This window comes from Vicia villosa, linkage group LG6 (genome assembly GCF_029867415.1).
Source record: "Vicia villosa cultivar HV-30 ecotype Madison, WI linkage group LG6, Vvil1.0, whole genome shotgun sequence".
NCBI classification, from domain to species: Eukaryota; Viridiplantae; Streptophyta; class Magnoliopsida; order Fabales; family Fabaceae; genus Vicia; species Vicia villosa.
Window position 1 is genome coordinate 130,433,728 of NC_081185.1, and position 26,725 is coordinate 130,460,452.

General features: G+C 33.0%; 2 protein-coding genes across 2 annotated transcripts; one reads left to right on the forward strand and one right to left on the reverse strand.

Moving 5' to 3' along the window:
* Positions 1-1,739: 1,739 nt before the first annotated feature.
* LOC131614665 (uncharacterized mitochondrial protein AtMg00810-like) lies at positions 1,740-2,960 on the reverse strand. Its single transcript, XM_058886225.1, has one exon. The coding sequence runs from the start codon at positions 2,958-2,960 to the stop codon at positions 1,740-1,742; it is 1,221 nt and encodes a 406-aa protein (XP_058742208.1).
* Positions 2,961-18,263: 15,303 nt separating this feature from the next.
* LOC131610007 (probable auxin efflux carrier component 1b) lies at positions 18,264-21,153 on the forward strand. Its single transcript, XM_058881858.1, has 6 exons — positions 18,264-19,599; positions 19,840-20,116; positions 20,205-20,290; positions 20,379-20,536; positions 20,618-20,694; positions 20,795-21,153. The coding sequence occupies exons 1-6, from the start codon at positions 18,480-18,482 to the stop codon at positions 20,859-20,861; spliced, it is 1,785 nt and encodes a 594-aa protein (XP_058737841.1). The 5' UTR covers positions 18,264-18,479; the 3' UTR covers positions 20,862-21,153.
* Positions 21,154-26,725: the final 5,572 nt, after the last annotated feature.

Genomic DNA, 26,725 nt, shown 5'->3' on the forward strand with positions numbered 1-26,725 from the left:
ACTGATTTGACATCCATGTGAATAAATAGTCTTAAATAGTGACAATAAAGTATGTCAAAAGTAGCAAACTTACAACAAGAGCAACAAATTGAATTCTTATTCAAATCAAATGAAACTTGTCACTCGACAAAATTACTCTCCATGGTAATAACCCAATCAATTAAGGATGGCTGAATATCAATATTTTTCACAGAGCATATTTCAAACAACTCATACCCGTGTTGGAATTGATCAAAAATACTAGGATTATAAATCTCATACACTTGTTGCAAGATTTTTGAATATGAGTTCCTTAGTCTTGGAATCTTTTGTCCCTCTTCACATTTACACTTAAATTCACTATATCGTTTTTCTTCCACAACATCCTCGAAGCGCTTAAAAAATTTGATTATACCCAAGTTCACATTCATAAAGCCTTTCATACCCACATTCACGATTTCACTAAGTTGAGTTATTCTCATCCCTAATGCAAGAATTTTCTTCATGTAACATGAAGCCCACTTCTCTTTTATAGTGTGCACTATTTGCAACTTAGTGTTTTCTTTGACATCATATTTTACTAGGAGATTTCTCCAACCTTCTTCAAATTGATCTTCATTTTCATATTCATACATGCACTTCTTAAAGTCACTACGAAAATGAGATTTATCTTTCATAAAATTTCCTAAGTGCTTGATTCAATTTTGCATCAAGTGCCAAGTACATAAGCCATGATAAGTTCCATGTATTACCTCCATTAGTGCTCTTGCCATTGCATGATCTTGATCAGTAAAAACTGTTTGTGGAATTTTCTATTTATGAGCCTCTAAAAAGGTCTCAAGGAGCCACTTGTATGACTCAATTGTTTCATCATATAATAATACAGCTCCAAAAATCACTACTTTCCGATGGTGGTTAAACTCTGAGAATACTGTAAGTGGCCTATATAAACTATTTGTAGGGGTGTTCATTGGTCCGGGCAAATCCGAACCAAACCGGAATCCAAACCAAACCAATATGTTCGGGTTGGGCATTTTTTCAGTTCGGGCAAAAACCGAACCGAACCAATGAAACCTGATGTTAATTGGTTTGGGCAACAGATTTCTAATTTACTACCCGTAAGCCCAACCCAAACAAATTAAAATTAAATTATTTAATTAATATATCAATATATTTATTAATTTTTATAGAATGAATAATGATATTAGCACTTACCAAGGAAAATTGAAAAAAACATATCAATTTAGTATCATGGTTCATGAGTGAGTCTTAATAGTTACTACCATGTACTAGTACCAAATTAGTACCAAGTACCAACAGTATATAATGAAAAAAAATCCAAGATTTTGCGTCTTAACATTTTTTAATAAAAGAAGAAACGGATGTCGGCGGAGATTATCAATACCAACGTTATCATTCTTATTAATCAAAACCACAATCAATGATGAAACATAAAGAAAACATGATGGTAAAACTGCTGTGTTATTGAATATTTAAGTGGAATATAACAACTATATGACTATGTTAGTCATAAGTTGTTTAAAGATATGTATGTCATGTTCTTGTCAATAAATTCTGGCTTCTTGCCCTCTTTCATTGTATGCACTGGTATATATATTACAATCATCATTACAGCTACTAATAAGTTATATCAACTAATTCCTAATTTATACAAGTTAAATAGGAATTACAAATATATACAATTTTTATTATTAATAAGCTGATTCTATGCATCACATTAATGACAATAATATCATTGACTAACATCCCCCCTCAAATTGATGCGGCTGATCAAGAAGCATCAATTTGCACAGTAGAAATTGGTGGCGGGGACGAGGAACAGCTTTCGTAAAGATATCTGCAAGTTGAAGTTGTGAGCTGACATGAGGAAGCGATATAACATGATCATCGAGAGCCTCGCGAATGGAGTGGCAGTCTACCTCAATATGCTTACTGCGCTCATGAAAAACCGGATTAGCAGCAAGCTGAATGGCACTGGTGTTGTCAGCATAGAGAGGTGTCGGAGTGCCCTGAGGAATGCCCAGTTCAGCCAACAAACCACGAAGCCAAATAATCTCAGAGCAAGCTGTAGACATGGCTCGATATTCCGACTCAGTGGATGATTTGGAAACTCGAGCTTGCTTTTTACTCTTCCAAGAAATCAAAGCAGAACCAAGAAACATACACCAACCCGAAACAGACCTCCTAGTGTCTGGACAACCCGCCCAATCCGCATCACTATAGGCCAATAAAGTAAGAGACAAATTGGAAGGGAAAAATAAGCCTCGATTAGAGGTACCTTTCAAGTAACGGATGATACGACGAACAGCATTCAAGTGAAGGTGGCGAGGAGTGTGCATGAATTGACTAACTTGTTGTACCGCAAAAGAAATATCTGGACGTGTAATAGTCAAATAATTAAGGCTACCCACCAATTGGCGATACTTCAAAGGATCGGGCAAGATATCACCTTCGTCACGATGGTATTTAACATTTACTTCAAGAGGAGTATCCACTGGGACAGCAGAGTGAAGGCCAGCCATATATATTAAATCTTCAGTATATTTGTGTTGATTAACAAAAATCCCTTTGGAGTTAGAGTGAACCTCCAAGCCCAAGAAGTAATGAAGACATCCTAGATCTTTCATATGAAAGGCAGCTTGGAGCTGATCTTTAAGTTTTTGAATAGATGCTTGATCAGATCCTGTAATGACCATGTCGTCAACATAAATAAGAAGAAGAACAATGCCAACATCCGTGCGATGAATAAATAAAGAAGTATCATAATGACTCTGGGTAAAAGAGAATCCAATAAGAGTTGATCGAAATTTCTCAAACCATGCCCGAGGAGCTTGTCGCAAACCATATAAGGAACGATTTAGTTTGCATACACCAGCAGAAGAGGAGAACAAGCCTGGAGGAGGAGTCATATAGATATCTTCTGCCAAGTCACCATGAAGGAAGGCATTCTTCACATCCATTTGATGAAGGAACCATCCTTTAGAAGCTGCTACAATCCTTTAGAAGGCATTCTTCACCTTCTATGGTTTTCGCTATCGGGCCACCCACCATTTATTTCTACGCTCCAGTTGTCTAGTCTTGGGCGTGAGGGGGTGTGTTAAGAGTCCCACATCGGACAATATATGGCCTGAACATGTCCTTATAAGTGGGGGCAATCCTCACCCTTCAAGCCGGTTTTGTAGGGTTGAGTTAGGCCCAACCACACTTCTTAACAGTTCTCAATACTTACTTTACTTGTGTGTAGATAAATTATGTTTTAAAAATATTTTTGTATATTTATTTTTATATACCCGATCAATTCAATTCAAACCAATCTGTTGTTTTTCGGATCGGTTTGGTTTGGGTTTTATGTGAAAAATATTAAAATCCAAACCAAACTAATCCATTTTTTTCAATTAGTTTGGGTATCAGATTCTCTCAAAACCGAACCAAACCGGTCCGCGAACACCCCTAACTATTTGTGCAATATGTTTGATAAAGAGAAATCACATCACCAAAATATTCATAATCCATTCGCATAAATGCATAATTGCATCTGCCCAAAACGCATTGGTGATTTGTTCTTCAACGTCCATTTGATATGCTTGATAAAGTTTTAGATTTATTCCAAGATTGTATTGACAATCAATAAACGAAGGATATATAAGAAGGGCTGTCTAAGAAAAGAAAAGGCCTAAATACCTCGCAAGGTGAGTGTGACCGTCGTATTTAAGAAAAAAACGATCTCAAAACATTAGTCTCTTGAAACACGCAGGGTCGTCCTAAACAATTTGGAGGTCATGTTTTAATTTTTTAAAATTAGGCTCTGATAAATAGAAACACAACAAAATTCGAAAAAGTCTTCTTTCATTTTATTTTTAAAATTATTTTATTTGTAAAAAAATCATATGATTTGATAAATGAAAGTAATTATTTAAACATTTTTTTGCAATATTAATACAAATTATTTTAATTAATAAACATCTAAAAATGTTAAATTATTTAACGATTTAAAATAAGATTGAAATATAATTTAAAAGAATAATGTTACTATACATAATTAAAAAAAACATTAAATATTGGGATTAGAAACCCGCCACCTTTAGCTTACAAAACATACGTCTTTCCACTCAACCAATATAAAATTGTTGTTAAAAGTTGCAGCTAGCATTATATATTAATGAGTTATATATTTCTATTGAGACCAAGCGGATATTTTGAGGTCAATAATTTTTGGAGAGTTCATTATCTACGATGTTGTTTGTCAATGAATGTTCAAGGATTCATTTTCCAAGAAACCAAAACCTGTATATCAAAGGCTTGTTAGAATTTTCTATGAAAATCTTAAATTGGAATATTGGTCTTTTGCATTAGAAGTGCGCAAGACCAATCTTTTTATCTCTATGGAGGACCTTACGAAATTGTTTAATCAACGTACATATGGAAGAACCTAAATCATCGATGCTCCTTCATCCTCTCAAAATTTTGATTTCTTTATTAATATTCTAAGTCTCCTTATCAACCCATTGAGAGATCACAAGCTTCCGATAAAAGTGTGTTTATTGAAAGCAATTTTTTACGTTGTGCACCACCTAATGAATCATGTGTTATTTTTGGGAAAAAACATCATGAAGAACTCGTAAAGGAAGACATTGTGACCATGTGAATGTTAACTCATAAATATCAAACCAATTGAGAATATGAAGTGATGTGACATATGTTTAACTACAAAAGGTGAAGCTCATCATGGCTGTAACATCCTATTTTTATTGGATATTTATTTAATTAGAGTTGTTTGATGTTTGTGTGTTTTATTTAATTATTGTTTGAGTGATAATTATTTAATTATGTGCTAATGTGTTAATTTAGCTAATTAGAAATTGATAGAAATATAGTAAATTAGTTAATGGGCCTAAATGAATTACAAAGGATAACTGGATGGGTTAAGCCCAATAACAATTAAGAGTTAATAAAGAAATTTGTGAGATAACCTAGATTTAGAAAAGAGAAAATATAGCAAGAAGAGAAAGAGGCAAGAGAAGAACAAAGAGGGAATTTGTAGATTTTCATCAAGAGGGTGGATTTAAACTAGAGGTAAGAGTTAGAATCCAAGTTCTTATAGTCTATATGATTGGGTAATGTGTTGGTTGTGTGAATTCTCTTCATCTTTGCAATTTCATGAAAACCTATAAATATAGGATTTATGCTAATTTCTATGGATTTGTATGATTAAACATGATTTTGATGATGAATGTTGTTTAATAATGATGAATACTAGTTGTATTTGCTGGTTATTGATGACTGCAAGTGATTTTGAGTAGTGGGATGTGATTTTTGCAGTTTTGAGTTTGTTGATTTTTTCTGCAAAATCACATGTCCATTAAGCGGCCCCTGGCCCGCTAAGCGGATGCTGTTTGTTTTTGAAAAAAAAGTGAAGGCTCGCTAAGCGGACCTGCGAAAATGTTAGCTCATATTTTTAGCCGCTTTAAGCGAGGTTATTGGATTTTGATTTCCATAAGCGCGCTTGACGCCCGCTAAGCAGACTTTACTATATGAAATTTTTTCCAAACTTTAAAATGTTGTATCTTTTGATTCGTAACTCCTTTTTATCGCTGTTTGAAGCGTTAGGAAGCTATTGTGATGTTTTATATGATAGGATAATATTGATTCGCACTTGCTTGATTAATTATGATTTTGTTATGTGAAATAACATGTAATTGTCTTTGTGTGCGTTATGTTTTGGTATGTGGCGAATAACAATTGTTGACATGATATGTGGATATATATTCATGATGTTGTGATTAGACACATGATAGTTGTTGTGCTTTGTTGTAATTGTTATTTGGTATGTGAATCTTGACCAATTGGCGGATAATTCAATGTGTGAATTATTGTGGTATGCGGTATGTTAAGATTTGTTTGGATAATCATAATTGCATATGTGTTGGGATAATTGTACATGCATTCATATTTGGATTTGAAATATAGGCGGTGAAACTTGAATTCACATGGTTGACTTTGATCCTTGATTGAAAATAGAAGTTATGAAACTTTGGGTTCATAATTGTGGCTTTGATCTTGTCCGGATCGGAAGCGTGACTTGGATTCGAGATAGTGAATCGAAAAGCGGTGAAACGTGAGGTGCACATGGTACCACATGCATCGAGTCACATTGTTACATTTGAGTTGCATTATGTGATATGTGAGTGTTTTGTATTCGTGTGATTGTTTTGTGTGATGATTGATATATGATATATGAATCGCTTATTTTATGAAGAGTGGTGAATTGATGAATGAATTACTTGTTTATGTGTTGCATTTCCGATTATTATGTTTTCTATAATAATTTGAATTCTCACCCTTCTGTTTGAATGTTTCCCTTTGTTGGTAACGTGCAGGTTCAGACGCTTAGTAGCTTGTTCGTGGTTAGCCGCAAAGCTTCCGAGTGTGTATTGATTAGGTAGCGAGTCATATGCTCTAGTCATGTAACACTTGGGGGGATTTTTGTATTGATTTATGCTTATGTTTTGAACCTTGCTATCTTTATGTTTGTTGAATATTTTGGATGTATGTGTTAACATTTGGATATGTTGTTTAAAGACCTTGTAGCCTAGATTTGTAAATTCAAGTAGCATAGATATTAATGTTATTTTGAATTGGTAGATGAATATGGTATGGGACATATTCATTGAAATTATGTGATAGCAATTCTTTTGTTTTCCGCAAGCGTTTATGCATAATATATAGAAGCATGAGATTTACATCATCGTGTTACAATATGATCTTTGCATATTATGAATGTTTATTTGTTGTTTGAGATTTTCATTTGTGGAAATCAACATGTAGCACCATATTCCTTTATGCATGCTTATTTTGTGAATTGTATGTTATAATATGGGGTTAGAAAAAGGGTGTTACAATGGCTACCCAATATGAGTTCGATCACCAATATATTACTTAAATTTGGAATTAATGTAAAAGACGAACCCTCGTATTCATCTTCTATTATGTTTGGACCAAAGTATCTAAAAAAGATTAAGATCTAAATCATCGATGAAGATTTGGAGCATATTCCAACGGTTATGGAAACAAATGACGTCGAGCTCCTCAAGAGTTACCTACTTAATGAATGATCTAATCTTTTCTCTCAAGCTCCTAAGAGAACCCTATATCCTTTCAAAGTATATCCAGAGCAGTTTCCTTTCTTAAGAAAATAAGCAATTGAGAAAGAAATATCAAATGACGATGTTAATAACAACGAATGGTTGTCTTGCTCCATGTTTGTTTCCTATTTTATGAGAATGTTAAATTTCATGCAAATTATTTATTATTTGTATTTGAATCTTTCCCATTCAAGTTAATATTAAGTTTGTGTCATTTTTATATGGGGAACAACAAGGAATTGGTTATAACTGCTATTCTTTACTTTCTCTTTGAATCAAGATTACAAGTGTTACAAAAATAACATATAACTCTCTCGCCCTAAATTAGGATTTGCAGTATGCAATGACGAGAGACTAGTATGCTATTTATAATAAACCTAACATACTAAACTAACGAGCTTTTTCATAAATACCCATTACAAGCTAACTTAGGGTACAAGCTAATTTAAACAATTGGACATAACAAACAAGCCTAATTCGAAATACTAACACCCATAGCATTTTTACCCCCACATATTATAACACACTTTGACTACAGTATGTAGGTATTTGACACTACCATGTGAGCGACCTTCGACTGCATGTTAACCTCTATCGAACCTGAAGCTACTCTTTGACCCACTAGAGTTTGATCCAATATCTCACAAATCTCCACCTTTGAACAAACTCTAATATCAAAGAACGAACTAGCTTTTGTCATGCAGCTTTATCAACTGCATATAGTGGAAAAACTTGCAACTCGACAATGTCTTGGTGATCATATCAACAACATTGTGATCTGTCGAAACCTCCATCACTTGGACTTCTCCATGCTTGATTACTCCTCTGACGAAATGCAACCTCACATCGAAATGCTTGGTTCACTCATGATATGGCCGGTGAGTTCTTCGATAGGTGTATATCACTTTGACTATCACATTTAACAGTGAATAAACAGTCTTAAACAATGATAACAAAGTATGTAAAAAGTATCAAACTTACACCAAGAGCAACAAATTGAATTCTTATTCAAATCAAATGACACTTTTCACTCGCCTAAATTACTCTCCATGGTAATAACCCAATCAATTAAGGATGGTTGAATATCAATATTTTTTACAGAGCATGTTTCAAACAACTCATACTTGTGTTGGAATTGATCAAAAATACAACGAGTATAAATCTCATACACTTGTTGCAAGATTTTTGAATATGAATTCCTTAATCTTGGAATCATTTTTCGCGCTTCACATTCACACTTTAATTCACTATATCTTTTTTCTTCCACAACAACCTCAAAGCGCTTAAAAAAATTGATTATATCCAAGTTCACATTCATAAAGCCTTTCATACCCACATTCACGCTTTCACTAAGTTGAGTGTTTCTCATCCCTATAAATGTAAGAACTTTCTTCATGCAACATGATGCCCACTTCTCTTTCATAGTGTGCCATATTTGCAACTAAGTGTTTTCTTTGACATCATATTTTGCAAGGAGATTTCTGCAACCTTCTTTAAATTGATCTTTATATTCATACATGCGCTTCTTAAAGTCATTGAGAAAATGAGATCTATCTTTCATAAAATTTCCTAAGTGCTTTATGCAATTTTTCATCAAGTTCCAAGTACATAAGCCATGATAAGCTCCATGCATTACCTTCATTAGTGCTCTTTCCATTGCATGATCTTGATCAATAAAAAATGTTTGTGGCATTTTCTATTTATGAGCCTCTAAAAAGGCATCAAGGACCACTTGTATGACTCAATTGTTTCATCATATAATAATACAACTCCAATAATCAATACTTTTCGATGGTGGTTAAACCCTGAGAAAACTGCAAGTCGTTTATGTAAACTATTTTGTGCAATATGTTGAATAAAGAGAAATCACATTACCAAAATATTCATAATCCATTAGCATAATTACATCTGCCTAAAACACATTGGTGATTTATTCTTCAACATCCATTTGATATGCTTGATAAAAAGTTGGACTTTTCATAGACTTTCTTTCAAAATATTGCAATAGTTAACGTGCTTATCCATGTACCATACTTCTTTGCATTTTTTCCGAAGATAATTATTTTGATCAAGATGGATAAATCCCAAATTAGTCCTACCTCCCACTTCTTTACTTATCAAGTTAAATGACTTCCTTTGTTGTAATCCTACGTCATCGGCTAGATCAATCTGTTAACATATAACTTGAGAGACTTTCCTTTGAGATGACAACATATGAGTTGTTTCTTGTCAATGTAAATTGTGATTATGTTCTGCTGTTAGAATCCAATTTGTACCTATTTTGTTCATAGTTTTGTAGTATTCTTGAACTCTTTTCCCAAGTTTTAATTTAATTATGCATAATACTTTTGTAAATAAATAAAATTTTGTTTTGATTGTAAATATTAGGTTTCTTGACTTTTATTTGTTTTTTTATAGGTCTTTAAGCTTTAGGCATGATTGGAATGGAAAGTGTGGAAAGAATTCACTTAGAGGAGGCTTGGAAGCAAAATGAAGAAGTTGGAAATCAGCAAGTCCGCTAAGCGACCTCCAAGTTGGCTAGCTGAAAATGTCAGAAGTGAAATAAACTTTGAAGTCCGCTTAGCGGAGGTGAATTTCATTAACCTAGCTTCAAGCGCGCTTTTCTAAACGTGAAACAGAGGCAAGACCAATTTTGGTGTCCGTTTAGTGGACCAATCTCGCTAAGCGGAGTCTGTTTGCTTTTCAGATATTTTGGGAAGTCCGCTTAGCGGACCAAGGCCGCTAAGCGAACTTATTTTATGGAACTTGTAATTTTAGCCACTTGGAAGATATTTTTTTGGTTCTTATCCTTTCATCCACCATACTTTCTCATAACAACAACCTAGGGCAAGAGAAGAAAGTAGAGAAAACCAAAGTTCAAGAAGAAACTCAAGATTTCCCAAGCATCCTTCTTCATCTTCTTTGAGTTTGATGCTAGTGAATCTTGTTATGTTCCTTGTTGTTGAAGCTTCCATAGCTATGGAGAGCTAAACCCCTTTATGTTTCAAGATTAGAGGTAGTTAACTTGTAAATATGTATTTCTTTTAATCTTTTGTGTATGAACTTGGTTGATGATTAATATATGGTGAATATCTTGTTATTCATGTTCTTTTTGTTGTTTTGAATCACTATTGAGAGATATGTTTCAAACTTTGACCTAACATATATTCATCTATCAATAAACAAACTCTAGAGATAGATTTGTGAGTTGATAATCAATTGTATCAAGCTTTTAAGATTATCATGTTGATTGTTGGTATGAGAGATCATCTAATAGTTAATATGATAATATTCACGATATTGCTTTGGAGATAAACAGAATCGAGAGGATACGTGGTTGTATTAATCATTAATAAGTTCATACTCATGATTATTCGAGTACGTATGAAGCAAGCTAATGAAAACTAATCTTGGCACAATTTTCTCAAATCGTTTTTAAACCCTAGTTTACTATATTTGTTTACTTTTTATGCAATCTACATTTTATGTCACCAAACTCTTACAAAACCTTAACTCAAAACTAGTGGTGGCAAAACGGACCCGGCCTGTTGGATATGCCCGTTTTGCCCGTACTTTTGTGCGGGACAGACCAAGGTTTTAGGCCCTCACCCTATAGTGTGATCGTCCCGCCCCACCCTGTTTTTTGTGCGGGCACCAAACTTAACATAAATTTTTCATTTTTAGGCTTAAAAAGTGCGGTGCCCGCGGGCTTAACCCACCCGCCCTCATTTTTTTGCGGGGCGGGCCAAAGTTTTAGGCTCGCACCCTCTACTATGACCGTCCCACCCACCCCGTTTTCTTGCGGTTTTGCGGGGGGAACCTAAACGGGGCGGGCATGCCCGTTTGCCACCCCTACTCAAAACACCTTTAACTGTTGAACGATAGTAGTATTGCACTAATCCCTGTAAAAACGATAAAGGAAATACTTACCCTTTTAACATTTGCCATAAATTTACCATCCATATTCTTAATTCCTAACCATGCTTGACAATTTGTTCCAGTCTCCGGCCTTGGACTAATTGTTTTGTAATCTCGTTTATCTAGTTTTCGCATACCTTCTTTACAACAAACAAACTTGTAAAAATAATTATACCATTATTGTTTTTGTAAAAAATTGTTTCCTCACCTCAATTCCAACTTTTCTGCCATAATAACCCAAAACTTCAAAGCATCTTCCATGCTATCAAAAATAGTTTTTAACCTTGGTTTGCAATTTTCTACACACACAAAAATTATGCAAATTGTTTATGATTTCTAAAAATTTAAAAAATATAACTTGAATGACTAATTAAATTATTAGTCTATAAACATATACTTTTAGTGTAAAAAATATCTTATAACTATGAAATATTTATAATTTGTTCATGACAATGAAAGTTTTACAAGTTAGTATATTATATTCATAATATTAACTCACAAATAAAAAGCAAAATTTATTAAAACTAACCTTGTATGCACAATAAGTTTATGGAAATTTTGTTGATGAAATGGGTCAAGCTATTTGATAAGTTTCTGGAAATTTTCTTTGTGAAGTTTTTTTTGGCAATAATGAATGTGTAGTTGGAAATTTAAAAATGAAAATGAAATTGAAAAGCTACAGAAGATGTAACGTTAGTATTTCCGTTAAAAGCTTCCTTCACATTATTTTTCTCTCTTCTTAAATGGTTGTATTTTAATTAATTTATTTTATGAATTTGTAACCATTGAATTGTAAATTGGAGAGATGGCATAATAGTTATAGCCGGGGATGATCCAATTTCACTATGGCATATTTATCATTTGTGAAACACAATCAATTTTGAGCAGGAATGACCACGGGTCGGGTCGGGTGCGAGTTTCACACGACCTAGATCGGCACCCGAATCTAAACCCAAATTCAAATATTATTCGGGTGGCAAAACAACACCCACGCCTACATCCATTGAATTTCGGGTTTTTTCACCCAAACCCGACCCGTAATAAAATACACAAAATACATTTTTCCTACAACTTTCCACAATATATATATATATATATATATATATATATATATATATATATATATATATATATATATATATATATATATATATATATATAAGCGGGTATGATTCCGGGTTTCGGGTGCGGGTTTCACACTACCCAAACCCGAACCCGAAATATCGAGTGACACCCGAACCCAAATTCAGTCAACTCGAGTTTTCACCCGTTGACTCGGGTTCGGGTGCGGGTGGGCTCCGCGGGTTTGGGTCTAGTTGCCATCCCTAATTTTGAGGTCATGCTTTAATTTTTTAAAATTAGACCCTAATAAATAGAACACAATAAATTCGAAAAAGTCTTCTTTCATTTTATTTTTAAAATTATTTTATTTGTGAAAAATTCATATGGTTTGATAAATGAAAACAATTATTTAAACATTTTTTTGCAAATTAATACAAAGTATTTTAATTAATAAACATCTAAAAAATGTTAAAATATTTAACGATTTAAAATAAGATTGAAATATAATTTAAAAGAGTAATGTTAATGTAAATAATTAAAAATAAAATAAAATATTGGGATTTGAAATCCGCCCCTTTAGCTTGCAAAACATACGTCTTTCCACTCGGCCAATATAATATTGTTGTTAAAAATCGCAACTAACATTATATATTAATGAGTTATATATTTCTATTGAAACCAAACAGATATTTTGAGGTTCCTAATTTTTGGAGAGTTCATCATCTATGATGTTGTTTGTCAATGAATGTTCAAGGATTTATTTTCCAAGAAACCATAACCTGTTATCAAAGGATTGTTAGAATTTTCTATGAAAATCTTAAATTTGAAGATTAGTGTTTTGCATCAGACGTGCGCAAGACCAATCTTTTTATCTCTATGGAGGACCTGACGAAATTGTGTAATCAACCTACATATGGAAGAACATAAATCATCGATGCTCCTTTAGACTCTCAAAATTTTGATCTCTTTATTGCTATTCCAAGTCTCCTTATCAACCCATTGAGAGATCATAAGCTTCCGATTAAAGTGTGATTATTGAAAGCAATTTTTTACGGTGTGCACCACCTAATGAATCATGTGTTATTTGTAGGGAAAAAACATCACGAATAACTCATAAAGGAAGACATTGTGACCATGAGAATGTTAACTCATAACTATCAAACCAGTTGGAAATATGAAGTGATGTGACATATGTTTAACTGCAAAAGGTGAAGCTCTTCATGGCTACCCTATAGGAGTTCGATCACCAATATATTACTCAAATTTAGAATTAATGTGAAAGATGAACCCTCATATTCATCTTCTATTCTGTTTGACAAAAGTCTCTAAAAAAGATTAAGATCCAAATCATCGATGAAGATTTAGAGCATATTCCAACGAATATGGAAACAAGTGACGTCGAGACTCCTTAAGAGTTGCCTACTAAATGGATGATCTAAGCTTTTCTTTTAATCTCCTAATAGAACCCCATATCCCTTAAAGGTATATCCAAAGAAGTTTCCTTTCTTAAGAAAACAAGCAATTGAGAAAGAAATATCAAATGATGATGTTAATAACAACGAATTATTGTCTTGCTCCATGTTTGTTTCCTGTTTTATGAGAATGTTAAATTTCATGTAAATTATTTATTCTTTGTATTTGAATATTTCCCATTCAAGTTAATATTAAGTTTGTATCATTTTTAAAGGGTTAAATATATGATACCCCTGTAATGTAGGCGAGATTCGGTTTATCCCCCTGTAAAAAAAATTGTTGGACCCCCACTTTGAAATATTAAGATTCAGTGTCTTTTTCCCCTTTAAAATTGGGGAGAATGTGGATCCATGTGTTTGTAGGTACAATTATCTACCACTATTAGATGATCATGATGATTTTTATGATGGCAACACGTATCATATGTCAAACAACATTATTTTAAGTATTCATTTGTTAAGAAGCAACAATGATCGTGATGTTATTATATGATCAAGATGTTCTTTCTGAGATCAAGATGCTCTTCGTGAGATCAAGATGTAAAATACCAATTCAATAATGACAACACCTAATTTCAAGCAACATTTTATGAAGTCTTTGATGATCTCATGTCCAACAATCTGTAATGATGGTGTATGCCAAAGAAGCTATATCAAGCCTCATTAACTATAAGAGTTAAGTTCCAAATGAAGTACTGAAAAATGATGAATCGCGCTAGGGAACTTAAAGTTTTAAGGTTGTGGAAAACATAAAGTGTAAAAGCTCGTCTGATCCTGTGTTTGAGTGATTAGTTTAGTGTAAAGGTATGAGAGTATTTCTCGAATTACCAAGGTAGATCGCACACACACTCTCAAGCCTTTCTCAATTTACTAAAATACCTTAAAATATATCGAAAAACCATCAAGGCTTATGTGGAGTTGGTCAAGGTGTGTCCCTAATAAATTGAGAAGTATTTTACATAGCATATTCAATTAAGGACTTAGTCCAATCGATTAGGGCAGGGAAAAAGACTCCTTAATCATTTCGAAATACTCTTAATTGATTAAATCACATAATCGTCATTAGGGTTTACTTTTTGGATTTAGGGTTGGCGTCTTTTGAGAGCTCATAATCGATTAACAGCTAGAGTTAATCAATTAAGTCAATAAAAATGCCCATGGATCCTTTTCTTTTTGATAATTTATCTTCCTATAAATAAAGGGCTTATCATCATTCCACTTTACACCAGGAAATCAAATTTAGAACTATTATTTCTCACTTTCTACTCTCTTCTGCTTCATTATTTTCTATTCCTCACCGAAGTTTCCTTAGTGTTTTGAGAGTGAAAAATATATGTGAGATCTTGCTCTTCTGGTGCAGCGTTATTATTGTAATTTATTTAAGAGGGTGTTGTCTTTTGTGTAATATCTTTAAAAGAAGTTATTGTTTGGTTCTTGAGATTAACCAGTTAAAATCTCTATTTTGTTATTGAGCTAAGCCGATTAAAGCTCTATTTAGTTTGGAGATTAGTCTGCTAAGATCTCTTATTTAGTTTGGAGATTATACTATTAAAATCTCTTGTTTGATTCGTGAGATTAATCAATTAGAATATCTGTTTGGTTGTAAGAAGGTCTATGATCATAACTTGTGAAAAACTTACATCTCTAGTGAAACTCTCAAGATGAAACTCTTGAGGACAAGAGTATGCCAAGTGGTTAAGCCGGATCTATATAAATTTCAGGTGCATGATATTTTTTTCCTAATCTCTTTATTTTCCATCGCTTTACTTTCTTTACGCCTTATTTCTTTCTCTTCATATCTTCTTCATTCTTTCTTTCAATTAAGTCTCTATTTAATCTCTATTTAAATGATAAAATTAAGTTAAACATTTTTATAAATCAATTTCTTTTTATAATTGGACATCGTTTTTCAACTAACACAATTAACAAAAGTCATTTCATCCACAAATATAACAAGCATATGATGTAAAATTCGCGTTCTGAATAGACAAAAAAACAGTGTTTTAAAAATTGGACCAGACCGGACGGTCGGACCAATTGAACCGGGAACCGACCAAATAACCGGTCTGGTTCAATTGCTGGATCGGTTATGTCATTGAACCGGTGTAAACCGATAAAACCGGAGGTTTTCCAGAACCAGTGGTTTAAATACATTTTTAATTTTTTAATTTTAAAAACTTAAAACAAAATCATTTTAATTATTTTAATGAAAAATAAAAATAAAAAAATAAAAAATAAAATAAAGATGTTACGGATGCGGTTAATTTTGTTGCAGATGATTTAATTTTTTCTTTGAAATTAAATTTAGTAGACAATAGAGTTACTTTATTATATTTTATTCAGTTAGATTATTTTGCGATTAAATTTTGTTTGCAAATATATACTTTGTAGTTTTGTACTATTTTATTATGTGTGATACCTATGTTTAAAATTTTAATTTAAATTATGAATTTGTAAATTTATTTAGGATATGATATTTTTAAAAAATTTAAGTGCCAGTTATATATTGTCGAGACTAAATCATCATGTTCGTCATATTTTATACCTATATAGTTTTGTTATATCGAACAGTCTATTCAACCTAGTTATCCGGTTTAGTCATGCAGTTCGACCAGTGACCCAGTGGTTCGACCAATAAACCAATTACCCAGTACCTTCACCCGTTTGATGTCCGATCCGATTTATAAAACATGCAAAAAAGCATATTGGGCGATATGGGAGATTGAAATTGTTGAAGGTCCACCAATATTAGCAAAAGAATTGGTCCAAGTAACCTCAATCTCAATATAACCGACCTCAACCTCAAGAGGATATATGTTCTTCTTGTAAGCTTTGTGCTTACTATATTTGGCTATACTATCTACATAGATAAAAATAAAAGCAATTAGCTAAAATAAAGAGGCATGAGTAAAAATTAAGTTACCAGTCTGCAAAACAAACCAAAGATTTCAGTAATCTCGCTATATGGAGGTGATCACTTGATATCTTTTATATATCCTTTATATTGACCTCCATTTTTTCTGTTAACATTAATGGCCTTGTCAAAATTAGAAACAGATGCTCTAATACGAACTAAACACTTCTTTTACAGCTCATTTAAGTCTGCCTCACTAGACAAAAACTCTGTTTGAGATTTTTGAAAGTGTGTTTGGATCCGACTACGAGGGAAGCACACTTCACATAGAGGCATATCAAAGTTAGGTGTCATCTTTTGACTAGCCTTACATTAGCCAAATGATCATTATTAGTTCTGGGCCGCACAATCAGAAGCTAGAATTTGAAGTTCTTAATAAATTCAATAAAATTTTCAAACGTCTTGGGAGTTTATTTGAATGAAATCAACCTTTGTGTGATCGAGGCTGACTCCCAAATAATATAAAATAGGGAGAAAAAGGTCATGAACTTACTCTTGAACATCGAGATATCGACACATTATATGACATGCACAAATAAATGTCAACACAGTTATGGTGCATTTGCGACGATGCCACTTTAAGGTACCACAAGATATGTTTCTCAAACCTCGAAAAAGGAATATAAATTTTCATTTACCTAAAGACTATATCGTACATAGGGAAACAAGGGTGAAGGTAGTTAGAACAAATTCAACTCGAAGAAGACGAATATTCGATAATCCAATCGCCAGAAGGTCTGCCTAGATTTGTGACCATTTCATTAGATCACGACTCCTATGGGTCGGAGCACATGGGCTGAATTCCTAAGTAAATAGTATTGACCCATGAAAATCTTTCGAGTACAATCCTATTTATGTGCGTATTTAGAATAGTGTGTTTTACCATTTTACCCATTACACCTATTCACACAAAGAGTCGAATAATATCAATTTTCTTACATTAATGATCTCTTAGAGACAATCGATAAAGTTTGTTATATCTTCCCTCCGATAAACTAATAATGATGGAGAGAAAATTGGGCAAAGTAACTTAAAAAGAGATAATTTGTCTTGTAAAGCATCACCAATGTCGTAAAAATAATACCACTACAATTAGGGTGTGTTTGGATTGGCGGTGGACATAATTGATTCTAGTAGAATTGAGTTTGGTAGAATTGATTCTAGCAGAATTGAGTTTAACAGAATTGATTTATGTTTGGATACATTTTTGTAAAAGTGAGTTGAATAATAAATTACACTGTAAAAATCATCCAGAATCAATTCTGGAGGCAGAAGCTACAAATTCTAGCTTCAAGTAGAATCAATTCTGGAGACAGAATCAATTCTACTTTTGTCAAACCAAACATCTTAAAATCACACAGAATTAATTCTACACCTCTAGAATTGCTTTTGGCCTTTTCAAAAGCCAAATCAAACATGCACTAAGAATGAAGAATAAGTAAACAAACATAATTAAATGATAAAACAAAATAGAAAGAACATACCAACTATGAAAGATTTCATATATTTGGTGAGAATTGAGGAGCTTTGGAAAAAAACAGTATCCCTAAAACGTAAACAGAAACAACAAAATTTTGTTATGTATACATATGTATATTCAATAGACGACAATAGACACCTAGTTCATTTTATTACATTCCATCATACATACTCCATGAATTTAATGATACCCTTAAATGCATTCAGAATAAAAAATATAAAATTGAAGAAAGGTAGAGGTTGTTTCAGTCTTTACAACAACTGAAAAGACTTATAAAAAGTCCCAACCTTTTTACCATATCCTTGTCCTCTTCCATCACAATCCCACAAAACCAAAACCCCTTCATCCTCTTCTGCTTCTTCTTCACACAACTACAAACAATGTTTCTTATTACCTCATAGAACTTCAACTCAAAGAATCATTTGTACTTTCTCACCTTCTCTCTTTTTCAACTCATAGAGCTTCATCTAAAACTTCACACCAACATCAAAATGATAAGCGCTTTAGACTTATACCATGTCCTCACAGCTGTAGTTCCACTCTATGTAGCCATGATCCTTGCTTACGGTTCAGTAAAATGGTGGAAAATCTTCACACCAGACCAATGTTCAGGAATAAACCGTTTTGTAGCACTTTTCGCAGTTCCACTTCTCTCATTCCACTTCATCTCAACCAACAATCCTTACGCCATGAACTACAAATTCATAGCAGCTGATTCACTTCAGAAACTCATCATCTTAACCATCTTATTCATTTGGTCAAGAGTAAGCTCAAGAGGGTCGTTAGAATGGTCCATAACACTCTTCTCACTGTCTACTCTTCCAAACACTCTTGTCATGGGGATTCCTTTGTTGAAAGGAATGTATGGTGATGATTCTGGCACCCTCATGGTTCAAATCGTTGTTCTTCAATGTATCATTTGGTATACATTGATGTTGTTTCTGTTTGAGTATAGGGGTGCTAGGATTCTCATTGGAGAACAGTTTCCTGATACAGCTGGGTCTATTATCTCCTTCAAAGTTGATTCTGATGTTCTTTCTTTGGATGGGAAAGAGCCTCTTCAGACTGAAGCTGAAGTTGGTGAAGATGGGAAGCTTCATGTTAAAGTAAGAAAATCAACAAGTTCAAGGAGTGAGATTTTCTCTAGGCGTTCTCATGGTGTTAACTCTGGTGTTTCTTTGACACCAAGGCCTTCTAATCTAACAAATGCTGAGATTTACTCTCTTCAATCTTCTAGAAATCCTACACCAAGAGGGTCTAGTTTTAACCATACTGATTTTTACTCAATGGTGAATGGGAGAAACGTGAGTCCCAGGCAATCTAACTTTGGAAGTTTGGGTTTTGATGAGGAAAGTGGTGTTGGTAGAGTCAATGGTGGTGGTAATAATGTGAATGGTGGAAATGGGTACCCTACTCCTCATAGTGCTGGAATTTTTTCACCTGTGGCTAATAAGAAAAAGGGCCATGGTGGTGGTGGTGATGGTGGAAAAGATCTTCATATGTTTGTTTGGAGTTCAAGTGCTTCACCTGTTTCTGAAGGTGGAATTCATGTCTTTAGAGGTGCTGGAGAGTATGGGAATGAACATCTTAATGGGGTAGCTCACCAAAAAGGTTTGGTTTTTAGACTCAAATTTCCCTCTTTTGACTTTTTTAATGTTTAGGTGGTTTGTTTTTTGACATGTTTTTCTTAGTTGTTATTGCTTGTTCCTAATGAATTATTGTCTCTTCTAAATATGGGTTGTTGTTGGATTTACCTTAGCCTAAGTGGGGTTATATGTTTTTTTGTTTGTATCTACATTCAATAATGTGTCATTTTTATTTTACTCATGTTTTTTGAATGGTTGTTGTTAGATTATGAAGAATTTGGTCATGATGAGTTTAGCTTCGGAAATAGAACTGTTGCTAATGGTGTGGACAAAGATGGACCTGTGTTATCCAAGCTTGGTTCAAGCTCAACTACTGAGCTTCATCCAAAAGATGGATCTCAAGTTGAATCTAAGCCTACAAACATGCCTCCTACAAGTGTTATGACAAGACTCATTTTGATTATGGTGTGGAGAAAATTGATTCGGAATCCTAATACTTATTCAAGCTTAATTGGTCTCATTTGGTCTTTGGTCTGTTTCAAGTATGTAGTAACATTCACTTTTATGTTTTTTGATTTGTTTTGTTCATTTGTTGTGCAAGTTTTGACCTTTCATGTTTGTTTGTTGCAGGTGGAATGTTGTGATGCCTGCTATTGTTGCTAAATCAATAGCAATTTTATCTGATGCTGGTCTCGGAATGGCTATGTTTAGTCTCGGTATGTTTCGTATTTAACCTACATAAGTTTTTGAGGACTAGTTGTGTGTTTAGTGATTGATGATTTGAAATTCTTGGTTGATTTGTAGGGTTGTTCATGGCGTTGCAGCCACGGATTATTGCGTGTGGAAACACGGTTGCTTCTTTCGCAATGGCGGTTCGTTTCCTTACCGGCCCGGCTGTCATGGCTGTTTCTTCCATTATTGTAGGTCTCAGGGGAGTACTGTTACACATTGCAATTGTACAGGTACTAAAAACAAAACCTAAAATTTTCTTGTTCTTAAATTTTTTGATTCAATGAATTTATGTTTATGTTGTGTTTTTCTAGGCTGCTCTTCCCCAAGGAATTGTCCCTTTTGTGTTTGCCAAGGAATACAATGTTCATCCTGACATTCTTAGCACTGGGTTTGAATTCTTATTCTTCTCTTCACTTTATGCACTTAGCTTCATAAATGTTGTCAAAGTATTGTTTTTTTATGTTGAATATTTTATTATGTTTTTGCAGGGTTATATTTGGAATGCTAATTGCTCTTCCAATTACACTAGTTTACTACATTTTGTTGGGACTTTGAAGTATGAAGAATTTGAAGTTTGAAGAAAAGAAGACTAATATTGAAGTGGATTAGGATGTTACATAAATATAACTTTATTTTAGTGTTTTTTGGGGGTATTTATGATCTAACAATGTAGAAATTTGGAAGTTGGGAAGAGAAGTATCTTTAGTGCTAAAGCTAGTTAGGTAGTACTAGAAAGAGGGAAAAAAAGTTGTAATGGTTTTTTAAAGCCTTTTTTTTACTGTGAACCCAACTTTTGCATGTTTTGCTTGGATTAATGAGAAAAGAGGAAAGTGAAAGTTGTTTTATAGTTGTCGACACTTTTTATATTTTATAGGGCAAAAGGAGCACAAAGGTGAGTGTGAATCTCAAATATTAACTCAATGGAAAGTAAGAAAGTGGGGAAACCAAACAGGAACTTATGTTGGGTTGTCCCCTTTGATGTTTTTTGTTTTTAACATGAGTACTAGTACTACTAGCTAGTAGAGGGCACTAGCTGTCCTCCACATTGTTTTTTTCTTTCTGTCTATCAGTCTATATTAATTATATACACATGTTATGATGAATGATAAAAAAGTAAACTCCTTTGTTAATATAATTTAAAAACAAATATGTACAAATAATAAATAGATTGTAGATGTCTTTTTAATATCTTTTTCCTTTCATTTACTCTTTTGTGATAAAAAATTATAAAATTTTAATGACTAGTAGATCAAACCTCGACTACAAACTTGCTTAAGCAAATCTATTCACAATTACATTAACTCACTCAACTTAGCAAACCATTAGACACTTGCTTTATCCATTCACAAATACATTAACCATCTCAACTTAGCAAACCTTTGCACTACTATTAATGTAGATAAGAGTTGCAATGGCATTCCAATATGAATTGGCTTTGGTGGAATCATTTGAAATGCTTCAAGGGTTTAGTGCAATAAAATCTACTTCTCTTTGAGCTTATAAATCAGTTTATTGTCGGGTGTTAATGTATTAGACTCTTGGCTGAATGAGACGACTAATATTCTTCATTGTAGGGTTGATCAGGTCATTTAAAATATCTTGATCTCTCTATATCGATAGAAATCTTAGTAGATTTTCTTTTTAGACTCAATCAAATGATAATTTGAATGAAAAATGTTATTTTGTTAGAAATGTCTTTAAAGGGTAGTCATATTTTGTTCAAGTTATCCTTGTCGATTATATTGGTGTAATTGATTTCTTTCTCTTTCTTCAAGGCTCCCATGCATATCATTTATTTAGTTAATTCATTCTATATTTTTTTTTTTGAAAAAAGAGTGCATGTGAATTGTGAGCATTGTAAGATTTATTATGTGCATAAGTTATATATAAAAAAAAAGGATTCATTATGTGCATTCGTGGTTAGCTTCAATCATTATTAAGAAGGACTAGAGATGCGTAGGATGAGGAATTATCTTAGAGAAATGCAATTAAATATTAAAAGTTGATCAAGATATTGTGGTTTAAGGTTTTATATCGTAAATATGTTTCGGGTGAATAGGTGGAATAATGTGTCTAATGTTTTTTTTCTAGGATGGAAGGTAAGGAGTTAATTTTCACACCCTTTAGTTAAAATGATGGGAAATTAGAAAGATATTAATTTCCACCATAGAAAAGCAGATAATCTAGAAAAATAATTGAAGCAAGATTGCTAAATAATAGAATAAATTATATTTCAATATTTGTTTGCCATGACGATAATAGTTGAATTAAGGGTTAAACGTCTGCAAAAATCTAATAAAGTCTCTACATAAATGACCACAAATATCAAATCAAGATACACATAAAATTTTCTAAAATTTTATATCTCTTATATACGACAATCACTGACTTAAGCCTCAAACTGTTTGCAAATATATTTTAAATTGAGTGAACTATTATTTGCGAGAAGAGAATAAATAGAAGCACAGATAAGATCCGACTAAGAATATTCAAAAAAATCTAACAAAGAATATCATAAGCATATTGAAAGATATACTTTACCACAATAAAGCAATATAGAAAATTCTCAAAGATCAATGCAACTAATAAAACTTCAATAGAAAAGATTTTAAAAAAGAAAAATAATATTAAAATATACTCTATCCCTTTCAAAATAGTGTTATTTTAACAAATAAAAATTATTTTGAAATCTTTTCAATATACTACTAAAAATTACAATTTTTTCAATTATATCATTTAATTATTATTCTCTATATTACTTTCAAATTTTTATAAACATATAATAAAAATACAATGTTTTAAGACACTATAATTACATAATTAGAGGAGAAGCAAAATAAACATACTCTATCTTAGAAGTATAATTGACCTTAGGGACATTGTTAAGGTTTCCTTAATTTATTTATAGCATGATTGGGAATTGAAGCAATAGCACAAAGCTAGTGTAATGTGTAAGGAAGTCATTATTAAGGAATTGGTGGCAGCAGCAAGCAACTACAGTAATGCGCAGCCGCTCTTTGATTTAGGGTACAATCACACGTTACTTGTTCTTAAATTTGGGTTTTCATTCATTGGTTACGATACAAATAGGTGCTGTGTTCACCTTTTTGCCCAACCACTTTGGCTTTGATAGAGTAGAGACTACTAGGAAGGAGCACTTATTGCACTGCATCAATAAATACTGAAATTTGGGCTGTGTTTCCCTTTTTTCAAACAAGCTTTCATATTTGTCTAATCTAAACCTATCTCGCTAATGCTTCTGTGATGCTGTTACTTCTTCTGCTACACGCCTACGGACTTCTGCTCTATATTAAATGACTCATACAATTTTGATTTACTAAATATTGGATGAAAAGTATATTTTTCATGTGTGTTGACATCTTTATCGTGACTATATATTCTATGGGGTAAGACTTGTATTGCTCTATTATGTGGTTAAATAGTACTCTCTCCGTCCTATAATATATGTCATAGTTGATCATTTCACACATATTAAGAAAGGAAAATGCTAAATATCACGAATAAAAATTCGTGATTTCATCGCGAATAACTGCAATGTATGTTTATGTGATTGTTCATTGTATTTCTTGTATAGGATGATACCACCATAAATCTTATGCATATGTCATATTTTAGCTAATAAATAATGATAGTATATTTCAAAGTATATTATTTTCTATGTTTCAGCCTCAAGATGAAACAAGTGAGTCTAAAAGTAATACATATTCTATGTAGATAGTAATAGTTGTGTAGTGTGGATAAATTGTAAACATAGTGCATTATCATGTAGCACGACAAATTAATCGTATTCGTGAAATTCGCGGCATATAACTCTCGCGACATATAGCACTGCTCATTAAGAAAATGTGATAAATAAAAGAGAGAGTAATGTTTTTACAAAACTATCCCCGTTTATTATTGGTGTATTTGAATGATCATAAATGTAAAGTGAAAGAACAATAAATTAAGAGTATTAATTAGAGGGCATAATTGAAAGATAAAAATTAAAATTGCATTGGAAACTTAAAGCGACACTTATTTTGGGACAAATAATTTTATCAAATGCGACACTTATTTTGGGACAGAGGGAGTTTTTTTTTTAATAAGCAAAATACTATTAAAAACGAGTTATAAAGAGTTATAAAGAATACTCAATTATGACAATATAAGATTTTATAATCAATTTTCCTTTCAACAAAAAAGAATGTTCTTAAATCTAACTTTAAACCAATCTTAAGAAAACAATTTAATCACTAAGACATTTCCTGAAACCCCTTTCATCCATCATCAAAGAGGATATCATTACAAGTAAATCAAACATTTTGAACAACAACCAAATTATTATTCTAAACTAGGCCTCAACCTATCTTGCAAAACATGATTAAAACGAAACAAATGTTCAAAAATATCGACCCAGAGATAAAGTCTACATTAATCCACCCAATTCGAGATGCAATATCACATATCTTAAACAACACTTAACTAAGTTTATAATGAGTACTCTCTTCGAAAATATCAAGTGGAAAAATGAATATATCACCACCTTGCATGATCATCACTCAAAACCCTTAAAAAACTTTCATTCTCAATTAAAGGGAGCTGAAGAGAAATTGCAATTTAAGGTAAAATTTACTCATTTATTCCTGATTGATTGTATTAATCTTATTTTTGAGCTGAAAAAATATTCATTGAGTCCAGAGATGCATCTCATAATTCACCTGCTACGTACCTGTTCCGATCGATGTTAAATCGAATGAGGTGATGGACGATGTTAGACCAGTTGACGTCAAGATAGATGTTGGTCAACACTTTACAAATGAACAACTGTATACTGCTCGTGAACATATGCTTTAATGGATCCGTATGGTGGCCGGGAAATTGGGGTTTGGCATTGTAATCGGAAGGTCCGACACGGTTCTAGCCGAAGGCAAGCATTTGTTACCTTGAGATGCGAGAGAAGTGGTATGTATGTTTGAAACGAGATGGCACATGATCAAGGAAATGTGAGTGCCCATTTAAATTGTGTGGATACCGTAAGGCAAATGATACATGGAAATTTAATGTGATTTCTGGTTTACATAATCAAGCATTACAATCCAAGCTAGTCGCTCATCCCATCATATATTGCCTTAAACCGGTGGAGAAGGAAAATGTTTAGGATATGTCTTTAATTAGCGTGGCACCTAAAAACATACTAGCTGATCTGACAGACACGACCTGAAGTGCTTCAAATATCAAGCAAGTGTGCTATACTCATTATCAAAATAATATGGCGATAAGAGGTCTGAGATCCAAAATGCAACAACTTTTGAAGCTATTGGATGGCAACCACTATGTTTCTACGTACAAGGTTTGTGATGATAAAGTCACTATTCGTGAAATATTTTGGCCTCATCCTAAAAGTATCAAGTTTATCAACACATTTCACACCATTCTCATAATTGACTCAACATATAAAACCAACAAGTAAAGGATCACGGTTTTGGAAATTGTTGGTGTTACATCAACAAGTAAGACTTTTTGTTGGGATTTGCAATTTTGGAATCCGAAAAAGAGGACAACGCTACATGGGCATTTTAAATGTACAAGACCTTATTGAAGGACCAAGAAAATACAGCGAAGTTAATTGTCACTAATCAAGACACCACATTGATGAAATCAGTGACAAAGGTGTTTCGACATCTTATGCATTACTTTTCTGATATCACATAAAAAAATGCGAGAAGTCAGCTCAAACCCGCGGTTGGCACCAAACAAATAAAGGGTGAAGACGGAAAAATGGTCAAACCAAATATGGTGGTGGAAAATATAATGGATGCATGGAATAATATATTAAATTCATCCACGAAACACTTGTATGTTGCCTCTGTAATGCAATTTCGGAGTGTATTCCAATATCCAGATTTCCTAAAATACATTGAGAGTACTCTTCTTGTACCGAACATGTCAGACACCTCGTTAACACAACGACCAACAGAGTGGAGTCTGCATATTCGCCATTGAAGAAATGGTTGGGTGATAGTAAGTGTGATTTTTGAAGAGAGCGGGACAACGTGAACCAAATGCTCCAAAACCAACATAATGAAATAAAAACAACTTTTTGTCGGAGCATTACCGTGTTAGAACACAGATTCAAATATAACACCCTCTATTCGCAGCTGGTTGACAACGTATCTTGGGCGAAATTGAATTTCATTTTTCACGAAGCGAAGTGAGTTGAGAAGATAGGTTCAAATAGTTTTAAGTGTGGATGTACACTCAGGAAGACTTACGGTCTTCCATGTGCTTGTCACATTTCAAATTTTTTTGAAGCTTCATTCTCGATAAGTATGGATGAAATCTACAATCACTGGAAAAGACATCGATTTGATGACGATAGTGTGACGAAAAGTGGTAAAGCAGGTATAACTATTACGAAT

Excerpts from the sequence above, each read along its gene's own strand:
- LOC131614665 (XM_058886225.1), bottom strand. The coding sequence starts at position 2,960 with ATGGATGTGAAGAATGCCTTCCTTCATGGTGACTTGGCAGAAGATATC.
- LOC131610007 (XM_058881858.1), top strand. The coding sequence starts at position 18,480 with ATGATAAGCGCTTTAGACTTATACCATGTCCTCACAGCTGTAGTTCCA. Across the intron at positions 20,117-20,204 it reads TGGTCTTTGGTCTGTTTCAA|GTGGAATGTTGTGATGCCTG; the intron begins GTATGTAGTAAC and ends TGTTTGTTGCAG. Across the intron at positions 20,291-20,378 it reads AATGGCTATGTTTAGTCTCG|GGTTGTTCATGGCGTTGCAG; the intron begins GTATGTTTCGTA and ends GTTGATTTGTAG.